Source organism: Lathamus discolor, chromosome 2 (assembly GCF_037157495.1).
Source record: "Lathamus discolor isolate bLatDis1 chromosome 2, bLatDis1.hap1, whole genome shotgun sequence".
Lineage (NCBI taxonomy): Eukaryota > Metazoa > Chordata > Aves > Psittaciformes > Psittacidae > Lathamus > Lathamus discolor.
In genome coordinates, this window is record NC_088885.1 from 61,825,279 (window position 1) to 61,853,195 (window position 27,917).

Sequence of the window (27,917 nt, forward strand, 5' to 3'; positions counted from 1 at the left end):
TTCCTCTTCAGAGGGAAGGCAAACTTCCTGTATGAAGTATACACAACATTGAAGACACTCCTATAATGAAGCTTCTCAACTGCAGAGCTATAGTGAAAGGTATGAATCAAGAAAGCAAGATGATACTTACCTCAGAGCTAACTTTCAGCTCTGGAACACTGTGAACCATAGACACAGTTGCTGTGGATAATGGCACATTCTGCTTTCCATTCTTGCTTCGTATCCTAATCATGCAGGGAAAAGAAGCACCAAAACAGTAATAGCTTGGTGAAAAATGAACACTAAAAACTGGAGTATCAAACTTATCTCCGCCAAAAAAACTATTTTAACTAATACACTCTTCTTTCAAATTCTTGCTAATGTAACTTACTGAACCAAATGGATAAATGGATAGAGATCAAAGCAGCTCACCATAAAAACCTTGCAAAAGTTACCATAATTAGTTATGCTTCCATATAATTATTTCATTAAAAATGACACTAGGATGAAACAGACATCTATGTACTGATTAGCATTAGAAAACAGTTACAAAGTATAACCACCAAACCACTCAAATTTAAATGTTTTTTCTTTTTCTGCAATCTCTCAGCATGCAATTATCTACTTTTCTCCAAGCCAGACTATAAAATAAATGTAAGCAAAGGACAGGCAAAATTACTCTTTATGCTACTTACATGTGAATGCTGCCTCAAGAAAAGCATCCAAAAAATACCCATACATGCTTTTTCCTTCAGCACAGAGTGAAGTGCTACATGTGTGTGCCCGTATTTTATGTGAATTTTATACACACACAGTCTTAGTATTCATATAATCACATATAGACGCATGAATATACAGATAAATATATCATTAATATTAATACGTAATTGACTGAACATTAATTTCTAATTTTAATGATAAATATTACATACAGTATATATATCATTTTTGTGTGTATATATATTTATGAGAAACTGTATGTGTACACACAGAAGTATGAAATTCCTTGAAAACTGACCAAGTAACACCACTGCTATCATCAGTATCACTAGTTTACAGCTTACAAAGATCAATTTATTGGGAACTGTGGTACCTAATTTTAAAGACACTTATGGTTCACCAACATTAAAAATACTATCATACAAGTTTTGTCCTATGTGTCACATGCACATCTCTTAATTCTCACAAGTACCTGTCCTACAAAGGGCTAAATTTGGTATCAGATCTACAACCAGAATTTAACTTCACCCAGTTTTCACTTCATGACAAGCAAGCACCTGAGGAAAAAACTATTACTTAGCTTTGTTGAAGCAGACACAATCACACTCAGATATGCTTCTGCTGTACCTTAGGGCTTGGAACCACAAGAAACAAAAGACAGGTACTTCCTTTGGTCCTAAGTTTACATGCACATTCTACCACGTTACACCCCTTACTTCAGAGTTCAGAACATCTCTTACATGCAACAATGAATGGTATTTTAAATGAGGCTTTAAAAGAGATGAACTGTTTCCAGACCATTTGTTGAATAAGCATTAGTTAACAGAAAGGATGTACCACTGAACAACACCCAACAAGCTGGCAGTGAACTGGCTTTACTCACTTTTCTTTAGGCAAGGAAAGCAATTAATATATATGCTTTTGAACTGCCATCTGATGTAGGCTCAGCAGACCTAACACATTCTTCCATATGCATAAGCTATTTTGTATAAAATGAAGACAGCTGAAGTAGACAAGTATTAACTGAGAAAACTGAATTCACTGCATACCCTGAATTTATCTAGATTTTTAATGAAAGAGCAGCATAGCAGTATTTACATGTGATAGTATTCAAACCTCAGAACAAGTATTCATTCAGGGCAGGCAAAACCCTATTTGCTATTATCCTAACTTTCAGTTAGGTTTCTTATTTTACCAAACACTACTTGTTAACAAAGTATTAACAGTCAACTTTTTACGAAAAGTCATATCCAAACCACTAACAGGGTTACATATTGCACAACATTTTCAAAATTTAGTCCACTTGTGCTGGTTTATGGGATAAAGCTCACAAAATAGTTCTTAATAATGAGTATAATCAAAATGAAACCAAAGTATTTTCTTCCAAATAAGCATACAACATTCATTTCTAAAATCCAGTCTACTATACAGCCCACTCTGGAAAACAGCTGTTGAATTAGTAATTTGATATGCATAAGAAGCATTCTCTTTACCAACTGTATTAGCAATGAGACAGTAAAAGAGAAATACAATCATCTTTTGAATTTGCTTTCTTTTTGGCCTAAGGCTTAAATTCCTTTAGTTTCATGTGAGAATATTTAAAAAAAATAAAAAGTAAAAAATAAAAATTAAACCAGCTTTGAAGCCTTACATTGGAAGCACTGGAGACAAGCTGGCTCCCATTACGACACAGTACAGATTAAGCAAGATCACATGGATGAAACTGCTATTACCTCACAATTATTTATACCTCTACAGGTAGAACACTCAGGTTTAAGTCACTGTTGACACGTCTTACAACTCTTAACCTCAGGTATGAGTACATAAAAAGTAAAGTAGAATACACTGTGATGGGAATGTGTCTGTATGCATGCTCTTTGCATTTTCTACCTAAGTTAGCAAGTTACGCTACAATTACCTCTACAGAAAGAGAGCATAAGTCATAAATTCGTAACATGAATTGTAACTCGAGTATCCACATGGCATCTTATTCACCCATATTTCTAGTTATAAATCCCTGTAATGACTAAAAAGTATAGCTCTAAATAATGCCTCTGTGACTACAGTGACATATATGTGAAAAAAAAGGGCACACATTTGTAACAGTGGCACAGAACTTGCCTGTTTTGTCTTCATGTCTTGGTTTTATCCAAAACGAACACAGATTCTTGCCTACAAGCAGCAATTTTTCAGTAAAGATATACACTTTATGAAATCATCACACTATTAATAATGTGATCAAGAATTAATATATTCAGGCCACTCAATTTTAAGCAAAAATTTTACAAGCCAATCTCAATAGTTTTTTTTTTAAGCAAATGTGAGAAGTGCTTTGTGCTGAAATTTAACTTTTAGAGTAAACTCCCTCTCAACTTTGCTTATAAGAGCACTCTGTATGTTAAGCACCTATTTATGTTAGGCAGTATGAATATCCTTCTTCCTCCCTATTAGCATCTACATCTTCAGCTCCCCTGATGATTCACAACTACTAAGACTCAGAATACAGAAACAAAGGCCACAGCAGCCTTGTAGCAGCTTTCCAGTAACTAAAGGGTGCCTACAAGAAATCTGGAGAAGGACCTTTCTACAAGGGCATGTAGAGAAAGGACAAGGGGGAATGGCTTTAAACCAGAAGAGGGGATATTTAGGTTAGATCTGAGGAAGAAGCTCTTCCCTGTGAGGGCGGTGAGGCCCTGGCACAGGTTGCCCAGAGAAGCTGTGGATGTCCCATCCCTGGCAGTGTTTAAGGCCAAGTCGGATGGGGCTTTGAGCAACCTGGTCTAGTGGAAGGTGACCCTGCCCATGGCAGGGGGGTGGAACTGGAGGGGCTTTAAGGTCCCTTCTAACTCAAACATTCTACAATTCTATAAAATTAGAGAAGAAAGAGCTTGGATTTCTAATCACAAGCCAGGAGAAGCTGAAAAAAAGAGCTGAAAATACTTACTGAGTCAAGTCCTGGCCACATTCTGCACACAAGCCTTTCATAACAACAGGATGGCTGCATCCTTCCAGTCTCACCACGACACCTCTGAAAAATATGTAGGCATTACACTTACTGCAGGTTGATTTCAGATGCTCAGATTAATGATTACATATTGAAAGACTTCAAAGAATAATTTCTGGTTATTTGAGTGCCAGTCCCATCAGACACATGCTTTTGCCCCGGTGTTGGGAAAAAGACACTAAGTATACAAATTATTTAATTTCACACCTTTAAAAGTCACTGAACCATATATCAATGTCAGTTTCTAACCCCAGTTTAGCAAAGAAATTAAATATATTAAGAAAACAAGCACTATCTGTCAAGAAACAGCTTACATTCAATTAGATACAACTCCCCATTAATATGCTACTGAGCTACACAGTAATGTAAATCAAGTATGGAATCTTTAGATTCATAGAATCATTTAGGTTGGAAAAGGCCTTCAAAATCATCAAGTCCAACTGCAAACTTAACAGTACCAAGTCCACCACTAAACAATGTCCCTAAGCACCACACCTACATGTCTTTTAAATACCTCTAGGGATGGTGACTCCACCACTTTCCTGAGCAAACTGTTCCAGTGCTTGACAACCGTTTCAATGAAGAAATTTTTCCTAATATCTAATCTAAACCTCCTAGAACAGCTTGAGGCCACTACCTCTTGTCCTATTGCTTGTTTGCTGGGAGAAGAGACTGACCCCACCTCCTTTCAATAGCTGTAGACAGCACTAAGGTCCCCCCTGAGCCTTCTCTTCTCCAGACTTAACAACCCCAGTTCCCTCATAAGACTTATTCTCCGGACCCTACAGTAGCTTTGTGGCCCTTTGGACACACTCCAGCACCTCAATATCTTTCTTGTAATGAGGGACCCACACAGTATCCAAGGTGTGGCCTCACCAGTGCCAAGCACAGGGGGACAAGACCTATACTGATTTCATCTTTGTTTATTACTTTTTTGTGTCATGGCAGAAACATATATTGATTCAGTCGTTTCACAAAAGTATCTTAATTTCTGATCCTTAATGCTTGAATTGTTAGTTACTTTAAAATAACGACATGCAAAAGGATACTTTAATTCTTTCTTACACGCAATGGCTAAAACAAACCAGAAATTAGACCTTGAAATGCAGGTAAGCGTGACGTTTACTTCTGAAAACTGCTTAGAAAATAAAGTTTGCTTTTCAGTTGAATGATACAACTGAAGTACTCCATTGCTCAAATTCCATTCTGGAAATTCCGGGTCTTGAAAATACCGTCATTTATTTCCTCTAAACTACTCACACAGTCATTATGAGAGACTTCTCCCATTTTCTTCAGTTTTCTAATTTTCTTCTTGAAGGACTCAATCTTCCCAACTAAGTCTTTTCTTTAAGCTCCTAATAAATAGCTATAGCTTGGCTATAATTTCCAAAATTTCCACATATATTCCTAAATTCTGAAATAAAGCAAAATTTCTCAAACTCTGTGACTATGAGCTGCAGCAGTTCTCTAATATTTTAGAAAAATAAAAAGCCAAGCAGCTAAATAAAAACAAATAAAATAATCCAAGCTCTTCATAACACGATTGCAATGTTTTCTTTTTGGCTTCAGATCTCTATTGCAATAAGCAGACAGCACCAGGGGGTAAACTGCTTTGCATGCTCAAATCTCCCATTTGTATATTTGGCTATTAAGCATTTGGGAATTCCAAAAGAGAATCCACTTTCCAAATGTCACTGCATCTGCTTACTTCCATTGTGTCTCCCGTTTCTCAATGACCAGAAGACTGATAACTCTACTAACAAACTGCAGTTAGATAGATACCCATGCTGAGGATTTTTCCCTTTTCGAAAATAAAAACTGGATTCAGGTCAGGTTTATTTAAAGAAAAGTCTTCACAAGCCACCATACTACCAGTATTGCAACTTGCAAAAGCACAGATCTATTCCCTTCTCACTAGCAGTCATCATCTGCCTGGAAATTATACCTCTTCCTTCTGTGTAAGCATTTTGGATCTCCTTTTTTACACAGAAAACAAATAATAAATCACCAGTCTTGGTTTTGTACAGGAACTGCATGAGAGACAAGCTGGTTCTGTGGCCCGTCGCTATTGGCACTTCATTGTTTGGTTATTTAGTTCTCCTCTCACCCCCCATGTTTGCATTATTTCACTTGACTTTTCTTCTCTCCCCTCCCTTTGACAATATGTCTGCCTTGCTGTCTTTTACCTTGATTCATCACTAAGCTCCTTTTTAGGCTACCAACTCATGCTAAGGACCATGTCAGAACTGCTCATATTCAACCTGTGTTCAGTATATGAAACTAAAATTACAGATACCTAAAAGGCCAAACCCCTCCCCCTCCCCCCCCATTATTAGTTACGGAAATGTGTGTAAGAGTTTACAGTGACCAAGTTTTTTCCTGAACTATCAGAAACTAATTAAATTGGCATAAAAAGTCTTTTGATGCCAGCTTAGAAGCCAAAACATCTTCAGGCATTCTTTACTTTGCATTCGAGGTTAACTTCACATTCCAGGAATGCAATAGGAGGAGCTGGTATAATCCTGGGCTGAGGTATGATTCAAATTAGGACATGCAAGAGTTTCCATTCATGCGTAAGTACACATCATCTCATCCTTCTGATTTCAATAGAGAAGAGATTCCTACAAGAGAACTAGAGTTCTTAAGTTGCTTCTGAACAGCACCTCTGTACCTTATCACATGCCAAACAGCACTGCTAAATATCAGTTCTGTCCCTGCACATTTAAATATGACCATAACACCCATTTTATGATGCTTGCTGGTGGTAAAAAATACAGCGTATCAAGTGCTCTGTCATACCATTCTCTATACTGATGTTTAACCCAAAGGGCAGAGGAAGACCTCTAGAGCACTGTCAAACTCCTGATCACCGTACAACCAAGCTGGTCACGTTCCAATTTCAACTCTCAGGATCTTAAGCAGACTTCTCAGCAGGAAAAGCCCAAACAACCCACACACTAAATGCTCCAGAAAGAAGGCCTGAGCATGCTTTAATGTTTTACTCACTTAAGTTGTGGCACATATGCTTCAATTACTAAAAAGAAATATACCTTGGAAGAACAGGCATGGAAATCAAGTAAAACTACTTTCGTGAATTTCAGACCTGGAAACACACCTTTTGCTGTTGAAGTAAGGGATTTTCAAAATATAATGGCCAAGATCCAAGACAGTTACCAGACAAGAGCAAGCCAAATCAAAGTGTGCATATCTATCTTTAAATGGTTGCATATACAAATAGGGGTTCAGGCTTCTGCTTGTTCTCTGGGTCATGAGTGAAGCCTGCTTAAACAGAGCCACTCCCTACTTCAATTTCTGGAGAGAAGAAACAGATACCCCCAAATCTGAAGAATTACAATACATTCTACTGATGGCAGCATTAACAGTATTACTCTTTCTCCCTAGACTTCTCCAGCACCCATTTGGTGATAAGCAGAGCTCAGCAGCTACTTCAACAATAACATTCCAAGAAACTGTCACAAGAGAGGCAAATTCTTTTCCCAGTTTTACAAACTATCACAACAGGGCAAGTAAGCTAGGCACTGTGGAAGAGCCACTCAGCTGTGAAAGGCACATGTTGTTTTTTTTTTTTTGGGGGGGGGTATCTGTGAAAGGAGTTGATCATACCAGTGTCCACCCTGATAGCCAAAGGACTGCAACAGTACAGCAAACTGCTCGCACGGTTTCTTTTAAGTTAAGAAAATATATTGGGGTTTAAATGAAACTTGAACATGTAAATAAAGAAACCCACTCTAGGATCTTATACACATTCTTTCCAGATGTGCTTGTAAATAAGAAACAGAGACACTAGGTCCAATGATTTTGCTGCAATGATCATGGATAGGGACAGACATTTAATAATGGCCTCAGGATGCAGACGACCATAAGCCCTTTGCTGTTCTCCCAGCACTTCCACAGTCTGACTGTTTCTAAAACAAGTCTTTTAACAGTATCTGCTTTCAATCAGCAGCATGGGAAAGAAAATAAAATGGGAAAGCTTTCATGAAATTCAATACAGACATTTTGCTTTCATTAACAGAGGAAGTCAATGCCTGTGCTAATTCGAAGGCCTGGTCATTAGTGCTGACTCCAAATGCAAGAACTTTGCATCAAGCACAGCCATGGTGTGCTTCCTGGTAGGTTAATTGCAGTGGGAAAGCCAGCACAAAGCCCTGGCATCTATGCTACAATTTGCTACTCTTCAGTTGTAGCAACCAGTTAACTGAATCACTGAAGTGAATTTGCTACAAACAAAAAGCAACCCCTTACAGGTTTCATGTTGTTTTGGTTGTTTGGGTTTTGGTCCCCTGTTGTCTCTCCTCTCCTCCCCTCAGCATGATCCAAACACTTCTTGGAACAAAGAATGACAGCAACAAGTGCAGGAGTTACAGAAACATTAACTTCTTAAAAACTAGCTTATCATGGTTGGGGTGAGGAGGGGTGAGGGATTGGCCAGATGAAGCACACAAGTACAATGGCTATGAGACAGCTTTACAGAAGAAAACTACGGAAGACCTGTACCTTAAAGGTACCCAGCATAACATGTTAACACATTATCTCTGTTATTCAGAATGAGTCTAACTTCAGTTAGCCACAGCCTTCTGTTACAGCTTGGTTCCACTCCCAGAGGCAACTGCTCCAACGGCTTGCACCCAAAGAAAGGCAATAGACTGCTCCCTACCCCCTCCAGAGTTTCCTCTGAAAGCCCAACCTGCTCCTTTGGCATTTCCAAAAAGGACTATTCCAGTACCTGGGGAGGTAGAAGAACCGACCAGCCCTATCCAGGTTTGCTGCCGGATTTAGAATCAAAGCAGCCGATAGAAGAGTCCAGAAAGGGTGACTGATGGGAAAAGATCAATGGTGTAAATGTTTTTACACACAGGGCTAAAACTAGCTTGCCTATCTGTTCAAGCCTAGCTTGAACATCTCCCTGCCACGAAGACCTAAGTTTTATTTATTACCTTAAAGTCTTTTTCAAGGAACCATGCACTGGCATAGAAAACACAGTGCAATTTTCCAAATATGTGAATGAGAAAATAGACAAAAGTTACAAGACGAAGCTAATGCCCTGCACTCACTTGCATATCATGGGTATCTGTCAAAAGCCAAGAGATTGCTGGGTTTCCTCAAATCAGTTAGGGGTAAAGACAGATGACACATACCCCAAATTGTTACCACGATCACTTAAAGCCACTGTCCTCAATCTGATGCTATCTGACCTTGCAATTAGCATTAGAAGATATGAAACTGTTTTAATGCAGCAAAATGAGATTCTGGCATACAGGTAAACAAACACTCTCCCTGGTCCTGCAGCATGCTGAAGGGAATGTTACCGGCAAATTATCAAGGGGTGAAATTACCAAATAAACACATCTCACATCAATGGTTATTAACATCAACTATTATTGAATCAACCAACTGATCGAGAACAAAGTACACAATCTTTTAGCTGTCATGAGACTACAATGACAGACAGATGAAGTTTGATTCAACTTAAAGCCTGCTTCTACAATTTAATTTACTAAAATTTGTGAAACACCAACATTTTTGCCACCTTATACTAGAACAACATTTTGTGGTATGTGGCTGCAACGTTTAGAATCACTAGAAAGAGCATTCAAGCCCAATCTACATCAAGCCACAGCCTCTGTCCCATATGACTCCAGTCTGCAACAAGAATTTTTCAAAGCCTTAATCACCTTGAAATAGCCATGTAAGTAATTCCTTAGATATTTAACTGTTGTATTTATTTAACCCTCATCACTATCTTTGAAGAAGCAGAGAGAGTCCTTGAATAATGGATTAAAAATACCAAGGATGACAAGTACACATGGCTCTTGCTCCTACTGGCAACACGTGGCCCACAGCCTCTTCCAGATGCTGCAAAAAACTTGTTTCATCAGTTCTTTATAGAAGCCACTTGATTTACACTCAAGGACAAGCAAGCAGAGAAGACTGTATTTCAAATATGTGGGAGCCCCAGAGGCCTTACACAACCAAGTGTGCCATTCTGAAAAACACCCCAAAATTAAACAAAAAAGCCCCAAACCCTAATGCCCTATCCTAGCATGATGCAGACATCAGGGTAAAGATACATTTGCAATTACAACAACAGTATAATAACAACTGCTGCAAGTAGTACCTTGTAGAAAGCATAGTTCGCACTTCAAGGCCTCTCTCCAAGGCTAATGAGAAAATCATGGGCCTTGAGATTGCTATTTGCCCCCCCCCCCCCGTTAAGAACAAGCCGTTCATAATTATGAGTTAAAAAGTGAACCTCAAAACACTTTAGAATAGAAAAGCTGAAAAGTAATTTTTCTCTTCTGCTTTCCAGGCAAGATATCCGTTCAGGTTTAGACACAGGTCATGAGTGCCAAGAAAAACTCAGGCCAGAGTTTCTGGATTTTATTTATAATCCAAAAGATATCTTAAGCATGAAGTAAGTCTACTTCCATGATTTGCAAGTCTTTAAGAAGCATTTCCTTTTTTTCTGGAAGAGTTTGGCATTACAAGGAAGGAGGTAACCCTTTCTGACCCTCCGTGCACACATCTATGGATAACTTCTTACATGTTAGAAATTAATACTGTAAAATAAAAAGGTACAAAAAAACCTGAAACAACAACCAACCCCAAACAAACCAACCAACCAACAAACCCCAAGAGGCTTCACAGTCTTCTTTGCATAAAATCCAGTAAGTCTTTCGAATATTTGGAATAGCTTACTTTAGTTAGAGCATTTTTTAGGTAAAATCTACTCAGGAGGATTCAAAAGTACCTTAAAAGCACTTCTCCATATCTTTGCATAAAATATCCCCAAAACAAAGTTCACACAGAATTAATTCAGAAGCACAGAGTTAAGAGCTCACATCTTTCTAACTTGTTTCTTTACTATTAAGTGCTATTTCTAACAGTAACAGAATAGGCTGTCACATCTCAGTAATTCACTGAAGCAGCAGTTCTGCAGACAGATCCCCCCCATCATTATTGTCAACTATTAACGTTACTGTTTCAATGTAACAATTGCATTTCTACTGCCAGCTCTTCTCACACCGCAGCATTAGCAGTCACATAGCACTTCCCAAATACTTGCATCACAACTCTGAGAGCTGAGAAACTGCATGTAACAGCTTAATGCTAGAAAGATTGTAAAATACATTGTGTTCGTACACGGATTACGTATTCTTAACTGAAGAGATGTCCCTCACTTGAAGCAGTAACAGTAAAATCAAAGTGAATGCATGTCCCTTGACTACACTTAACATCAGAACCTTACACCAAGTACAGAAACATGACTGGAAAAGTCCCATGGACCATCAAACTGCTGACAGCATCTCTAAGGGCTATTTGCAAATTCTACACACAAGCATCAAAGCAATCATGATGCTCAGGTATAGATTAATGCCAGTGACAGCTAGAAACATAACACATCATCACCAGCTTCCTTCTACCACATATCTTAGAAAAGTAAGAATTATGCAGGGTATAAAAGATGTTCTGAAATAGCTAAAACATAGTAGCTTTAAGAACATGTCCAAATTTAAAAACCATACCTGTGGTTGTAATATAAATACCCAGGATTTTCATTGTTACACTAAAGGTGTTTAAATTTTTTATGATTTCCCTCTCTTAGCATCTCATGAATCCATTGCCATCAGCACCTGCTTGCATAAGAATCACAGGGTAAAAGCAATAAATAATATGGGTTTAAAAAATGGAGATCATTCAAAACAGAAAAGCTGGCAAGGGAAGAATAAGGCATGGTACAGCTCCTAAGAAAAATCTCCTTGCTGCTTTCAAATGAAGTATTTTTGCAAAGCTTATGTTATCCCAGGATTCATTTTCTAAATTACTAAGTATAGCTTTTCAGCACATGTACTTCAAGATGAGTTCATTAGTTCAGTAAGTCATGTGACGGCAGGATCAAAAATCCAAGTAATCCAAATCTATCCATGGAATAAATATACATATGTGTGATGAACACTGCCAACCTAACTAGCATTTATCCAAAAGATGAAGTGGCAGAGAGGTGACTGTACATCCTTCTAATTGACAGAAGGTCAATTAACATAAACCCACAATTTTCTAAAACCACACTTCAACTTTCACATCAGCTACTAAAGAACAGTAGTCGCAGCGGAAGTGCTGCAAAGCCAGATGACAACAGTCTTGAAGTAATCCCATTTCTGACTCCTTTTTGTTCTTTTCAGGTGTATACCTTCTCAAATCCCTCACTTCTCCTCCAGGTAAAGGCACATAATTTCCCCTTATCTCAGACCAATTTACCACTGCATTCCTCCTACTCCGAGGCAAGACCACCTGAATAGATTTGATCTGCCTTCTGCACCTGCAGGCCTACAGCTAGAGAAACATCCAGAGATGAACACTGAACAACCGGAACACCAAAGGAGAGAAAGATGACTGAGAAAGAGACAGTCTGACACACACACACAGAGCTAGCAGCAAAGCTGTATAGGTGGTTTTTGTTTCTTACTGTGCATATGAAATCTGGGATGATCTTGTGACCTTTCCTCCTCCGCCTTAGAAAGGTCCATCTATTAACAGAGAACATTACACCTTCTCCAAACATTTCATTACGTTCTCTATTAGAACAAGACACTTAAGCAATCATGGTCCCTTTGTTACTTCTGAGAATCCTCAAGTCTAACAGCTTCTTCCCCTCCTTTTCCTTTTGGATATTGCAGTAAACTTATCTTGACACTTCCTTATGTATACAATTTCCTCTGGAGTTGCTGCTAAGCCAATGAATACATTTACGAAGGAAAATGTAGCAACTCTTAACACCCTTAAAAGCACTTCGGAACATGACTGTCATATATTATGCATTCAAACCAGGAAACAGCAGCTCCACATTTGTCAACAGCCACATGACAACACACACTCTCAGGACACCTAACAACATCACGTGAGTCCAGAAACACATTCCAAAACCAAAGCACAACAGATTAGAATGCTTTATATGCTCAGCACATAAAGAGGAAGTATTATAAATAGCTGTGAAGTTACCTGGAAAGTTAATTAAGTTCCCTTGTTTACTGATGCCTGCCTGCCTTGGCTAGAAATGCTCACCCATCTCTCCTGTGAACTGGGATTTATGCAGTTCACATGTAATTTTTAAACTACAAATCACAGTATAAACATATGGGCACTATTCATTTTAAATGTCTAAATCACTGCCTTATTCTACAGTTTTTCTAAAAATAATAAAAAAATTGTAGCAAGGCAATTTATTATTAGTGTATCCCATGCTTCCCTTAAAAAAAGACATACTATAAAAAAAAATAATTATGTGTTTATAAAATGTAATCTACATGGTTTACTGCCATCTTTTACACAGTAACATACAAAGTAAAAGGGTCCTGGATTGAGGTGGTTCTGATTAATGCTATCTCATATAAATTACCCAGCATCAGCCCAGTTACCCTAAATCGAAATAATATTCAGTCCCATCAGATGACTAAAGAAAAAATTTCCTTCCCATTGCACTGGGAGGAGCACAAAACCTTTGCCTTTTGTTTTGAAAATGGGTGTTGATACAGGCTCCTCCCCCACCTCCCGCCCCCCCCCCCCCCCCTTTTAACAGGACCAGTGTTTTGGAAAATGTCAGAAAAGTGTGCTCTGACAAATGGCATATGTATTTCACTCTGGCTAATTCCTTCTCAATAGGCTCATCTGAGGGCAACAGAAGTAGTTTCTACTGATGGGAAACAATAGTTCATTCTTTCAGATAAGCAGCACTTCATCATTAGGAGTTGGAAAACACACATTTGTTGAGCACTGGTGACATGGTCTAGTGCGATGTGTCCCTGCCCATGGCAGGGGGGTTGGAACTAGATGATCTTAAAGTCCTCAACCCAAACCATTCAATGATTCTATAAAACACAATGAGAAATTCTCACCGAAGTTTCACAGTATACATTATTTGTGGAAGCACTTTCCTGTCCACACAAAAAAAGAGAACTTTTTCTGTCTTCCAAAGTCTTTCAAAGGCAGACAAGTCCCTCCTGTTAGTGATAGGATCTATCCCTCCTCTACAGTCTAAGGGTAAGATTTCCAATTCCGTAGGTCTAGGTTCAGAAAAACAAAACCTAGACAAAATGTTTAATTAAGATCCTTGAACTGTAACCTGTAAAACAATACCACCTTTCTTTCCAGGAAGTCATATATACTCCCTATATATTTAAAAAGGAAGCTGCTGCAAATTCAACTATCCACATGTGCTAGAAGACCTTAGATTAACCTTTAATTACACAAAACAGATAATCATAAGAATATTTGATAAGTAACAACTTGCAATGTATTATCTATTAATACTCCCCAAAAGAGATCCCGAAATAAAAGGCTGGTAACTTTACTAAGCCTTCAGGCTAGAAAGTCCCAACTGAAAATATTTTAATATACTTCTAATAATATTTAAGAATTTGCAATACCATCACCCTATGTTCATTTTTATTTAGTGAGTTCAAATGTTGGGTTATCAAATTACCTAAAGGGAGTCTTCCACCGAGTAAGACTGACTTAGACTATTGAATGGCTGGTATCCTTGCTACGGTCAGCCCTTGAGTTAACACTAAACATGCAGTCATCAAATCAGAAAGGTACAGGCAGGCACAGAATCATAGAACAGTTAGGGTTGGAAAGGACCTTGAGATCATCTAGCTCCAACCCCCCTGCCATGGGTAGGGACACCTCACACTAAGCCATGTCACCCAAGATTCCATCCAACCCAGCCTTCAATGCTGCCAGGGAAGGAGCATTCACAACTTGCTTGGGCAACTCATTCCAGTGCTTCACCAGCCTTACAGTACAGAACTTCTTCCTTGTATCTAACCTAAACTTCCCCTGATTAAGTTTGAACCCATTACTCCTTGTCCTATCACTACAGCCCCAGGTCCCCTTCAGATACTGAAAGGCTGCTATGAGGTCTCCACACTTCTCTTCTCCAGGCTGAACAGCCCCACCTTTCTCAGCCTGTCTTCATACGGGAGGTGCTCCAGTCCCCTGATCGTCCTCGTGGCCCTCCTCTGGACTTCCTCCAACATGTAAGTTGTACTACAAAGACTTCTCAAAGGAAAAAAAAATAAACCTCTTAAGATAAAAATTTCTAAGACAATTCAAAGCAAAAGTCTTTTCTCTCTCTTCATCCCTCAAACTTTTCCAGGGGAAGAAGGAAGAAAACAGAGACTAAGGCATCTTTAGCTACATGATTTCCAACACCCAACTTAATGTAAACTAGAAGCACACAGAAGCTTGAGCATCTCTTCCAGCAAACTCTCATATTAGCCTGAAGCAATCAAGAAGCCATGGCCTAAGGAAGCCACACCAAGAACAACTACAGACACAAGCTGCTACAACCACACAACTGGCAAGTTCTAAGAAGGATGCCTGTTTCCAACCAAACCTGACAGAGCAGATTGATTCTTTTAGGTAAGGGAGTTCCTACAAGTTTTGTAAAATCAGATGGTCATGTAAAGAAAAGAGACTTTGTATTCTACCGTTCAAGTGCTATTAGCTATAGTGTGAGCTCCCAACTTGTTAGGTGCCGGAGAAATAAAGGAGAAAAAGAAGGCAATGAAGGAGAGAAAACCCTCTCTTATAATTTGGTTCTTTTTCAATATAAAATTAGACTGAACACAAGACAGACCCATTAAAATCACACTTCTATAGTATCACAGGGGAGGGTACGCAGGAAAAAGGCTGGAAAGATGCATACCAAACTTACAATAAGATAAAAAAATAACTAACTGAATGGGTCTAAAAGTTAAAAGGAGAGAGATGTATTAAGCTGTGATTGTTATTTGTTATTCAACAATCCTCAGTGTTTGGCAATGAGGGTTTGGAGGTTTTTTTAGACTCTTGTAAAGCTCATTAAATATTTGACAGGATATTATGAAAACATTTGTGTCTAAATGAAACAGCAAGCTGATTTTCCTGTAGTTTATTACAAATGTCATCACTTCAAAATCAAACAGTAATTAATCAGCATTTTATTCCTCTTGAAGAGTGGAAGATGAAAAGCATTGAGGTCCAGGGTTAAGTGTCTTCATCTTGGCTGGTAAACTAGGCCCTGAGGCTCTGTGACATTATATATCTTAAAATATATATCTTCCCTTGGTTATCCAATCAAGTTCTTGATACAAAAAAAAAAAGTAATGACACAAAAATCTACAGTTTTAGAAAACACATTCCCACCCTTTTCCTGCTATCTTCCACAATATACAAGGAATAAACACAAGTTTTGCTTCATTAGAAATCACACAGGTTTAAACATGATTTTTATTACAACTTTCATATACTTTATGTTCTGTTGAAGAATGCAAGCTTTAACTACTGAAGCTACGTAATAAGATACAAAGTCACACAGTTTAAATGTATAGGTAATATGTATTTTGGAAGACTTTACTAATGTGAACAACAACAACAAGATTTTCAGTAGCATATTCCATCAAGGGATGATTGTTTCATATTAGAAATGCTTATGTAAATATTCACCTAAAATAAAACACTGACCCAACCCAGAATCCTGACATACCTGTAGCAGCTTCAGAATGATTAACCTTGATGGTTAACTGGCATTAAGTATACACAGAGCAGTGCAGCAGTTTTTGATGCTTGTTGCTTCTGCCACCCATAGAAATTATGCTTAATTAACATCAAAGACCTTTAATTAACTGCTTACTGTCATCCCTGCTGTTTACAGTGTCAAACACCTTCCTCTCTTCAATCCTAGTTTGACATTTGATGCAAGCCTACCTCTGCTAATCTAAGCAAAAGCCACCTTCCTGCCTGCCTCGGGCTGTCACCCCCACCCTACCACCCTCTCCCCTGTGGACCGTTTACACTACTGTCAGTGCCAAAAAGTGGGTAATCAAACAACAGGAAAAGTAAGTGATATGTATGTGGAAAATTACTTTCATGTAATGTAGGTTTCATTTCATGCCTGATACAAAAGAAAAATCACCAAAAGCTCAAAATTCTTAACAAGGGAAGACTTGTGCTAAAAGATGTCATTATTTTCAGAAATAACAACTAAATCGACATAGGAAAAAACCTTAGCCAGTCACATTATGTACTCTCAAATAAAAAGGTTTAATCAACTTACATTCTCAAGTTCTAAGGGAAAGGAAACACATTTGGAACGGAAACAGTATTTCTACAGTGTTTAAGTGCCTGATAAGTATTTGCGTGTATCTTTGGTTTATAGAGAATTTGGGGCTAAACTGACCAAACCCACTTTTTTTGAAGGAAGCATGGATAGTTTGAATTAAAAAAAAAAAAATAATCTGGAATTTATTCAGCATCCCCAGATATGTTACTTATCTTAATCACACCTGTATTTTAATACTACACAACCCTAACATATATTTAAATATTGCTGATCTGTTATGGAATGATATTATTTCCATTCCACAAAATGGGAAGCCATAGGGAAGAGATTACATGCTCACACACACAAAACAAACCTTTAAGTGACTAGCTCTGCTACCCTTAGATCATGCTTCTACCTCTTTGCTTGAACTTTTATATTCACCCAGTAAATACCATTATAGGATGCAACAGAAAATACGCACTGGAAAGTCTGAATTCCAGAAACATAATATCCAGCAGAAGTCAATAACTTAAGAACTAACTTTTAGTAGTCTAAGATACAAATGTGTTAAGAAGCCAAGAACAACGGTAAAAAAACAGTATTTATTTTCTAATTGTCTCAAAGCGAGGATGTGCTAATTATAATCAAGTGAATTAAGACTAGTCAAATCCAATAAAAGCATTGTATAAAAATTGCATATTCAAGTCTTAAGTTTACACTGAGCAAAGCTACGCCTAAAACACTGTTATATCATCCCCAGCATATTTTAAGTTGTTTACATTTACCATTTAAGATCTTGTTTCGGTTTTCCTCCCAAGTCCTTAGCTGACATAATGAGACAACAACACCAGAACTTTATCTCCTCTTCTGCTCAGCACTATCAAGGTTAATTTCACCATTCATATAGTATTCTATAATTTTAGTCTGACCTAGCATTTCTGGTGCCTTTGTTCTAAATCTGATATTAAAAGATTGGCCATGTTGCACCAGATGCAACAGAAGAATGCTGATGTAGCACAAAAGGAAAGCCACAGTCTTATCTCAGAAAGAATAATGCTCTCGGCAGCAAAACACAGCTTTTATCTATTCCTTAGCACCTTATGTTATGGACTAATTTTCTCCTAAACCTTTGAGAGCACCCTCATACACAGATGTTTTGTATATACTCATGATTTTCAATCAAGAAAGTTTAGGTCTGGCAGCACCCACCCAAAAATCAAGAGAACTGCAATAAAAGAAAATAACTTGCTGTCATAAAACAGAGGAAGTCGAGAGTTTCAATGGTTTCCTGTTGAGAAACAATCCGCTTGAAGTATAGGGTAGCAAGCTATTGCTCCAATTTAATCTAGAAATCTGAGAGGCCCTATCTATTAGCCATGTAAGAATTTAAGTCGGCAAGCATCCAGTCTTACCAAGTCAAAACCACTATTAAACTATGGAAAATCTCACCCATTTAACCCCTTGCTCTCCTGAAAGTTCAAATTACACCTTCTCGTATACATTTGTGAAGCCTTACACATTAGAACATCTATAATATAGTATATGAATGATTTCTAGTAATTTTAAAAACGTTTCGCTGCACCGCCAATTTCCACTAAAATTCCTCCTATACGACAAGAAATGATCCCTTTGCTACCCGAGTTTTGCATCAACCTAACAGCGAAGTGCCCAGCTTAAAAAAGCATTTCCCCTTAGTTCTGCCCCGTAAGGGCAGTGCCCCGAAGCACGTGGAGGGCATGCTCAGCTCTCATAGCGAATGACTCGGTTCTGAAACAAGAGATTACAGTACGATCTCCTGCACCTCTCCGGCATCCTCCTCCTCGCAAGCCTGTTTCCCGCACGTTACCCTGTGCAGAACTTCCTAGGAAGAGCCTTTCCGTGCCTGCAGTTATATGGCCGAGACATAGAGCAGCGCGGGCAGGGGTTTAAGATCCACACTAGCGCCGTGAAGTGGAAGCGGACCTGAAGGACGGGCCCGTCCCCTACAGCAGCAGCGCGAAACCCGCCTCCTGGGCCAGGCTCCCCGCGCTGCCCGCCGCCACCGCCGCCAGGGCCAGCCGCCTTTCCCCTCTGCCGCCGTCGCCTCGCACTCACCCGGGCGCGATGACCTGTCCGGGCCGCACACACAGCTCCCTCACCACGCCGGGCCGCTCCGCCTTCAGCTTGCGCTCGGGGCCGGCCCGCTGCGGCCGGGTGCTTGCGCCGCTGGCGGCAGGCGGCGGGGCGGCGGCGGCGGGACGCGGGGCGGGCGGCAGCGGAGCGCACAGCGCCAGCACCGACCCGATCTGCACTGCCGCCCCCACCGACACCTTCCACTCCAGCAGCCGCAGCGGCCGCGGGCCCGGCGCCCGGATCTCCGCGATCATCCCGGCCGAGCCCTCCACAGAGGGCTCATCGCCCCTGTCCGCCGTCACCTCCATCGTCCCGGCCGAAGGGAGGGGGGGTGTCGCTATGGCGACGCCCGCTGCCGCTGGCCCGGCTGCGGGGCCGGAGCCTGGCGCTGCCGCAGGGGGGACTCTGGGGGGGGGGGAACAGGGGGGCCCCAATAGTCACCAGCAGCGCCGACAGGCGGCGAGGTCACGGCCTCTCTGCGCAGGCGCAGGGACCGGGTGTCCAGCCGGTCTTAAAGGCACAGCGCAGCCAGCTAGACCGGCGGGGATGGGGAGGAGTGTTCCTCCCACACTGGGAACACGTTTCCGGATCCGCTCGGTGGAACTACGACTCCAGGCAGGCACCGCGGCGCATGCGAGAGGCCGGCCGGAAGGGCGTGCCGCGCGGGGCACGCTGGGAGCTGTAGTTCTCACTCGTAACCCTGGGAGCGGGAAACGCGGCTGCGCGGAACAGCATGGGCAGGCTGGGCCGGCTCGGCTCGGCTCGGCTCGGCTCGGCTCGGCTCGGCTCGGCTCGGCTCGGCTCGGCTCAGCTCGGGCTGGCAGCTGCGCTTTGAGGTTTGGCCTCTGCGGAGCCTTGTTGGTAGCTGTGTGTTACTGTTCGCTGCTCTCCGGTCTAACTTCCGCTCTTCCCCGGGATAGGAGCGGAGGGCGGAGATTGGGAGTGCCCCTGTGTGCCCTAGGGGCAGCCTCCCCCACCCGGGTCCTGCGCCACGGTGCGTTGGGCGGGCAGGGAGGAGGAGCACAGGGTGGCCGGCAGACCTAAGCGCAGAGGCGGGCAGCTCCTAGCACACCGGCTCCTACGCGTGCAAAAGCTAACCGGGTTGTCCTTGCTTATCTCCATATACGAAGATGGGCTAAGAGAATTGGGGCTGTTCAACCTGGAGAAGAGAAGGCTGCATGGAGACCTCATAGCAGCCTTCCAGTATCTGAAGGGGGTCTACGAGGATGCTGGAGAGGGGCTCTTCATCAGGGACTGTAGTGATAGGACAAGGGGTAATGGGCACTAGAATAGGGTGCCCAAGGAAGTTGTGAATGCTCCTTCCCTGGCAGTGTTCAAGGCCAGGCTGGACAAAGCCTTGGGCAACATGGTCTAGTGCGAGGTGTCCCTGCCCATGGCAGGGGGTTGGAACTGAATGATCTTAAGGTCCTTTCCAGCCCTAACTATTCTGTGATTCTGTGATCTCCACAGGGCTGACCAGTGCTGAGGTCTGTGGTGTTCATAAGGGTGTGCGTGCATCTCCATCTGAAGAGGCTGTGGGCATGCCTTCTACCAGCCGCAGCCACCTTACAGAGTACAGTTATCTCTTCAGCCCCTTGCCAAGGAGGGAGGCCTCGTGCAGTGCACCAAGCCTTGTGCAGCTTGCCAAGGTGGGATGAGATGCTATAAGTACCCCTGGGAAAGGACAGCTACTTTATCGTCTCTAGTACTTGTGTAGCAAGTACACCAAATCATAGAATCATAGAATAGTCAGGGTTGGAAAGGACCTAGAGATCATCTAGTTCCAATCCCCCTGCCATGGGCAGGGACATCTCCCACTAAACCATGTCACCCAAGGCTCTGTCCAACCTGGCCTTGAACACTGCCAGGGATGGAGCGCTCACAACCTCCCTGGGCAACCTATTCCAGTGCCTCACTACCCTCACAGGAAAGAATTTCCTCCTTATATCCAATCTAAACTTCCCCTGTTTAAGTTAGAACTCGTTACCCCTTGTCCTGTCACTACAGTCCCTGATGAAGAGTCCCTCCCCAGCATCCCTATAGGCCCCCTTCAGGTACTGGAAGGCTGCTATGAGGTCCCCACGCAGCCTTCTCTTCTCCAGGCTCAACAGCCCCAACTTCCTCAGCCTGTCTTCATACGGGAGGTGCTCCAGTCCCCTGATCATCCTCGTGGCCCTCCTCTGGACTTGTTCCAGGAGTTCCATGTCCTTTTTATGTTGAGGACACCAGAACTACACACAATACTCCAGGTGAGGTCTCACAAGAGCAGAGTAGAGGGGCAGGATCACCTCCTTCGACCTGCTGGTCTCGCTCCTTTTGATGCAGCCCAGGATACGGTTGGCTTTCTGGGCTGCGAGCGCACACTGAAGCCGGCTCATGTTCATTTTCTCATTGACCAACACCCCCAAGTCCTTCTCTGCAGGGCTGCTCTGAATCTCTTCTTTGCCCAATCTGTAGCTGTGCCTGGGATTGCTCTGACCCAGGTGTAGGACCTTACACTTGTCATGGTTGAACTTCATCAGGTTGGCATCAGCCCACCTCACAAGCGTGTCAAGGTCCCTCTGGATGGCATCCCTTCCCTCCAGCGTATCAACCAGACCACACAGCTTGGTGTCATCAGCAGACTTGCTGAGGGCGCACTCAATCCCACTGTCCTTGTCAGCGATGAAGATGTTAAACAAGACCGGTCCCAAAACCGATCCCTGAGGGACACCACTCGTTACCGGTCTCCAGCCGGACATTGAGCCATTGACCACAACTCTTTGTGTGCGGCCGTCCAGCCAGTTCTCTATCCACTGAATGGTCCATCCATCAAATTGATATCTCTCCAATTTAGAGAGAAGGATGTGGTGTGGGACAGTGTCAAACGCTTTGCAAAATCTTTGTTCCTCATTGACAGGCGTGGAGTTAACTTGTCTGGACCAAGGAGCTGGAAACAGCAGGCACAAGAAGCTTCACAGGAGGTCCTTTCCAGAGAGTGTTTGGCTGACTTGCTATCAGACAGGATTTTGACAGGGAGAAGCCTGGCAGCTCATAGTCTTTTGGCAGTCTCTAACCAGCAGGTTCTCTTGAGGATTTCCTCCTAACATGTCACTGGAGATACCTTAAAATAAAACCAGTATGGTCTGGTTGAGAATTTGGTTTCATTGCTGTGAACTTCATGACAGCATTTGACTGTGAGGCAGCCACTGTTATTGATAGAGAAACTCTTGAATGAAAGTTGCCATGCATCTGTTATCATCTCCACGTACACAGGCATAGAGACACATTGCATGATCACGTATGTTTCCTAGATCCTTTTCTCGTACAATGAACCGAATTGACCTAGTTTCTGAGAAGCTCATGGTTATATAATAAAGGACGCTGTGGACTATTTAGTCCTCCACTCATTTGCTACAGAAGTTGGAAGTTATGGATGAGACTAGGGAACTACGAGGGGAGTACTTCAGTTTCATAGTGAAGGCATTTAGGTGCTACATAGGAGAATGGAGAATTTACTCATTCTCTTTCTGCTCCAGAGTCCTTGTCCAAGGCAAGTGTTGTCATTGGATGTTGTGGCCTTCTTGGCTACAGGGGTTACGTTTGCTGGTTCATGGTGAGCTTGGTGTCCATCAGGGTCTCCAGCGCCTTTACTGCAGAGCTCCTTTCCAGACACTTGCCTCCCCAGCCTGACCTGGTGCCTGGGGTTGTTCCTCCCCAGGGCAGGACTTAGCATTTCCTGTTCTTGAACTTCATGAGGTTCCTCTCTGCCCGTTTCTCCGGGCTGCCAAAGACCCTCTGGGTGGCAGCACAACCATTTAGCCTGTCACCCGCTCCTCCCAGCTTTGTATCACCTGCAGACTTGCTGAATGTGCACTCTGCCCCTCATCGAGGTCATTAATGACAATGTTAAACAGTATTGGCCCCAGTATTGATTCCTGGGCAAACAACTAGTGAGTGGATAACTAGTGACAGGACATTCCAACCCTAACATGAAGCACTAGGGACCAGCTTCATATTTATGCAATATCTAGGTTCCCCCCCCCCCCCCCCCCCCCCATTTCTGCCATAGGGACTAACCTCTTTAAGGGAACTGGAAAAGACTACAAATTTTCTTCAGATTCCCTGGGTGTAGTATTGCCCTGTGTTTGAAGATCAGCTCAGTTAAGCAAACTGTATTTGTTGGTACTGTATGTCCCCGTTATTGTATATGGAGATGATAGTCTTGGCAGCAGAGCAGAACCATGTCATGAGAATGATGTGACTTTGCCCTACAAATATCTTGGACTGATGGTTACTTTGCTTTCCTTTTGCCTGCTAATCCCCCTCCCCTAAAGATGTACATTTAAGGTTGTGCAGCTTTCTGAACACCTGCCATTTTCTTGAAAGCTGTCTAACACACAGCTTTTATGTATTTCAGCATCATATCTGTCCTATCGGACTCCTTGGATGGATAAGGATATACAATACTTGATTCCTCACTGTCAGGTTTGATGCATGTAAGAATTGAGTGACTGAAGTCTGACACTGTGTGGCCACACAGGGCTAGAATTGGTGATGTTACAAGTAGGGGATGAAGTAAGAAGAGATCACACCTCCATACCAACCCTGGTAAATTAACTTTTACCTCTGAAACAAACCAAGAGTGTGCTGCGGCTTCTGCAGTACTGCTCATCTCAGCCTCTGCGGCCCCTTCTTCCACAGAAACTATTTTGTGATTTTCTCTGCACCTGTAATTGTGCAGATGAAAAGCTCAGCCAGGATAATAACAACAGAAACCTACATAATGATTATTATTGTTTCTGGTTACTTCGATTGCACTGAGACAAAGCTTTACAAGATAATTGCACCGATCAATCCTAGGTGGGTGCAAGGGAAAATCCCTGGGATGGTGTGTGATGAGAACATTAGGGGAAGGATCTGTAATTCTCATAAGTGTAATTCAAAGGAACACACTGTGTTAAAATGCTTGACTTCATGTCTGGTTATACCAGATGGCTTCCATCAAGAGGCAGATGTTTTCCCCAGTCTTCCCCTGAAAAAGGACATCAGAATTTAACCACACCTCTGTATTTGAATACGTAGCATGAACAAAAGCATATGCTGTAGGTATCAGCTTCATCTAACTGTTGAGTGAAAGCACTGGGGTGGTAGATACAGCCTTGTGGGGAAGCGTGTCTTGAAAGTGATAGATTTTCTAAAAATACATGCATTCAGTTGGGATGACTTCCAAGAAGATAAAGGAGATAATCTGCATTTTATTTACTTAAGGTTGAAACATGCTTAGCTAAACTTCTTCAAAAAGCATTATATATATTGTATTATATAAATCATCTAATGTCTCTGAAAGGTGACTTGGCTGAGTATTTTCCTATTCAAGACTGATGAATTTGATGCTGTAAGCCTGTCACAGCATACTTAATCCATGCTAAAACCTGTTCCACAGCAATTTTCGGGAGGCTATAGAGCATGAGGTTGCCAACCTCCCAAAATCTACAAGCAGCTCACAGAAATCTGCAAATGGGCAAGAGCCACAGAGCATGTGCTATATACCTCACCACTCCCAGGAGAGCTGTGGGGTGGTTTGCAGACAGGACGTGACAGCAGCTCACCAGCAATCCACAGACCCTGCTCCTGCCTGAAGCCTGAGCATGCAGCTGCGGTGCAGGGTGGCTGGGTAGAGTCGTTCTCCGCTTTCCCCTGTGGCTAGGGATTTGAATGAACCAGCCATCCTGGTGCTAGACAGCCCTGTTGCCAATTACATGATGTAATGTTATTATGAGAGCTGTATCTGAACTACTCAGAAGTGATGCAAAAGTTGTTCAGGAGTCACAGATTGGCCAGCCCCTATGACAGAGAGTTTATAGCTGTTTATATATAATTCCTCAGTGCAAGAACTCCTCAAGGCAGTATCACATTTAAATATTAAAACAAAATATGGAGACATTCAAAAGCTCTCACAGCTCTTCCATGCCCAGACACCTCATTGGATCCACTGTGATAACCAGGGACAGATTTCACTTGGGAAGGGAAATAACCTCATCCCGTTTTTTGAGCGTTTTCAGTAGGAAGAGAAGCTTTACCCTCCTCAAAAGCTTTACCCTCCTCAAAACCATCAAAAACTAGAACAGCTTTTGCTGTATGTGAGTGCCCCATGTGAAAGAGGTTTGGGTAGTTTCCATTGTGGCAATCCTTTAATGTTTCTAGACTGTTGACTCCTCAGCCAAGGACCTTCTGCCAGGATTTCTGCTGGCTTTTACAGAAGCAACTCAGGGAATAACACACGGAATACAATAAAATGCACATCTGGGGTTTGATCCCGCTTGCACTGGGCTATTGGAAATGTTCTCAGTTGCCTTCAAAAGGAGACAATGCAAATTCTTAACATCACAGTAATCAATTATCAGTGTGCTTAAATTGCACTGTCACCAACTTTTACATCAGCTGGCTCTTTGTGTTTGAAAATCAGGTTTTCATGCTCTGTTAGCAGAGGATTTTTTTTTCCCCAGCAAATATCTTTGGCAAAGCTGTGTGCTCCTCAATGGAAGTACAGCAGAGGCTAATTTAGCTTCTCGTTTTTTGTTTTTCTTGGGCAACCTGAAAGAAAAGGATATAAACCAGCTCATTTGTGAAAGCTAGTTACTTTTTCCCCACAGCTCCTTCTCTACGAGTGGAGTTAGTTTTGCAGTGACTGATCTGCACAGGTGTATTTTCAACAGCGCACATACTTTTGTGTTGACATTTTTCTACACAAACTGTCTCATGGCAGATCACCTACACAAGAGGTTACCACACACACACCTTTGAGTGTAGCTGGCTACCCATACATACCCCAGCATAGACACATCCTTTTGGTCCTGCCCTTGAAAACCCTATAGGTAGTTGTCTTTACTCATAAAGTAAACCATTATTTACTTTGTTGGGGCTACTCCCATGGTGCCTTCACAGTCACGCTTCACATGTTGAAATGCATGACTTGGAAGCATGAATCAACACTTCTCCCTTTCCTTAGCAGGGATGCGTACAACTTAACATCTTCCCTCCTCTGCACAAGGAGAACATGTCTAAACATTTTCGTTTCAGAAGGGAAGCTGATGACAGAGATTCCTGTGCCATCACAACAGAAGTTCATTCAAGCTTTCCTGTCTAGCAGTCTGCAGATAGGAAACATTCTCCCCTCACCTTCACTGGAAAATGTATAGAGATGAAACCAACAAACAGCCAAAAGGCCCTGCCATAATGAAACGCACACTCATCTTACAAGACCTGTGTGAAAAATTTATTTGGACCAAAACATTTACCCTGCCTTTCTCTTTATGATAGACCAGAACTTTTTTTTTTTTTTTAAAGAAGTGTTTAACAGACCAAAACTTTTTTGCCTTTCCCTTCCCTTTCACCCTTTCCCTTCCCACTGCAATGAGTCTGCAGTCCAAATTAAAAAATGGGGGTGCTTGACCCCACTTTGGTGATAGGCTGAGCAGAGCTGTGGGCTGTCCCGCTGTGTGGCAGAGCTGGTCCATTCCCCAGCTGGGAAGGACTTGTGTTTCTCTACAGTCCCCTTCAAGTGCAGTGCCACAGAATGGTCCATAAGGAGAAATTATGTTGAAAATACCGAGTATGACAACTCTTCTTTAAGCAGGAAAGAAATATCTATTTAGAACAAACCCCATGCAGCAGGGATATGAAAAGTGTGTTGTTTCATCTGCACAGGCACAGGTAAAATGTAATAAGTAAGATTCAAAGTTCAGAAGAGAATTTAAGGTAATAATTCCCTGTTTGTAGTAGATCAGGAAAAGTCCAGAAACCAAGGAGGAATGCAGGGAGGAGAGGAAGAACCTGCCAGCAGTGATTTTTAATCAAAGAGAAAAATCGTGGCACTGCGGAGAAGATAACTAGAATCAAAAGTGATCAAGAACAGAGCTGTCGATAGAAGTGACAACAAAAAAGTCATTTGGTGTAGTGCCTTGCTGAGGAAAGATGTGCCTGGAGACAGAAGTCATTAGCAGGTGAGAAGAGGGTGAGGCAAGCACCATTTTTTTTTCAAAGCAGGGATGAAAACAAGTACATCTGAAGCGGAAGGGAGAAGATGGTGCAACCACATAGATGATCAAAGACGACATACCATATACTGTGTTAGCATAAGAGACAAGCATGGTAGCTTCACAAGCTGATCTTACAAACCATAAATTATGGCAGTGGCGTTAGTCGTGAGCGTCTGAACTGGTGAAAGTGGAGTTCCATACGCATTACTAAGAAACCCGTAATCATACGTTGAGACAGGCAGAAACAGTGTGGGTGTCTGCACGAACTGGGAGCTAAATCCTTTTTGCCCTTTTACTTTATCTGAAAACTTCCTGTATGGGTGATGCTGAGATTTTTCTTTTTCATTATTTCAGGATTGGGGGAGAGAGATTTTAATATTCTGTTCTCATAAGGGCAAAATTTGGACTCACCCTGATCCTGCTGTTGGGCAGTTTTAAAGCAAAGGAGGGAAGCTTTTAATAATGATCCATGAAGAAGCCTCAAGCAGCATCCTTTCTGCTCTAGATTCCACCTTCTCTCAATTAGCATAGTCCTGTCATATAGATCAAGTACAAGAATAGGCCCCTGAAGGAGACATAGTGAGAGCTCAGAACCCACAGTATACTGGGGTACTCCATCACTGCTTTTTGAACAAATGTACGTATTGTATGCATCTCAATCTGACAAACTTGCTTCTGTCTTAGAAATGCAAGTGCATAGGTTGTGTATCCAGGGGTCAATTTTCAGTGTTGCAAATGCACATTTTTATAGCGGCAAAATCATAGTCTAGTAGAAAACCAAGCTTCAGGTGTAATAGCACAAATCAGAACCATCCTCGCATAGAATTCAGTTATAATCAAGACTTCCTGGTAAACATACTACTTTTTAACTGCATATTTTGCATGCTGTTTGCATGACATCTCGTTCTCTCTCTTTCCCTTGTTGGCTGACTTTGTGCCCTTTTGGCTTGTCCTTTTTCTTTTTTTTTTTTTTTTG

The 27,917-nt window shown here is 41.8% G+C and overlaps 1 protein-coding gene across 1 annotated transcript in view; it reads right to left on the reverse strand.

The window, feature by feature from the left end:
- The window catches only part of CTDP1 (CTD phosphatase subunit 1), a 104,183-nt gene extending 84,728 nt beyond the window's left edge, over window positions 1-19,455 (reverse strand). The window contains exons 1-3 of the mRNA XM_065667183.1: window positions 18,903-19,455; window positions 3,644-3,727; window positions 131-224 (exon numbers count right to left, since the gene is read on the reverse strand). Coding sequence (XP_065523255.1) covers window positions 131-224; window positions 3,644-3,727; window positions 18,903-19,228 — 504 coding nt within the window. The 5' untranslated portion in view covers window positions 19,229-19,455. The remainder of the gene's footprint in view (window positions 1-130; window positions 225-3,643; window positions 3,728-18,902) is intronic.
- Window positions 19,456-27,917: the final 8,462 nt, after the last annotated feature.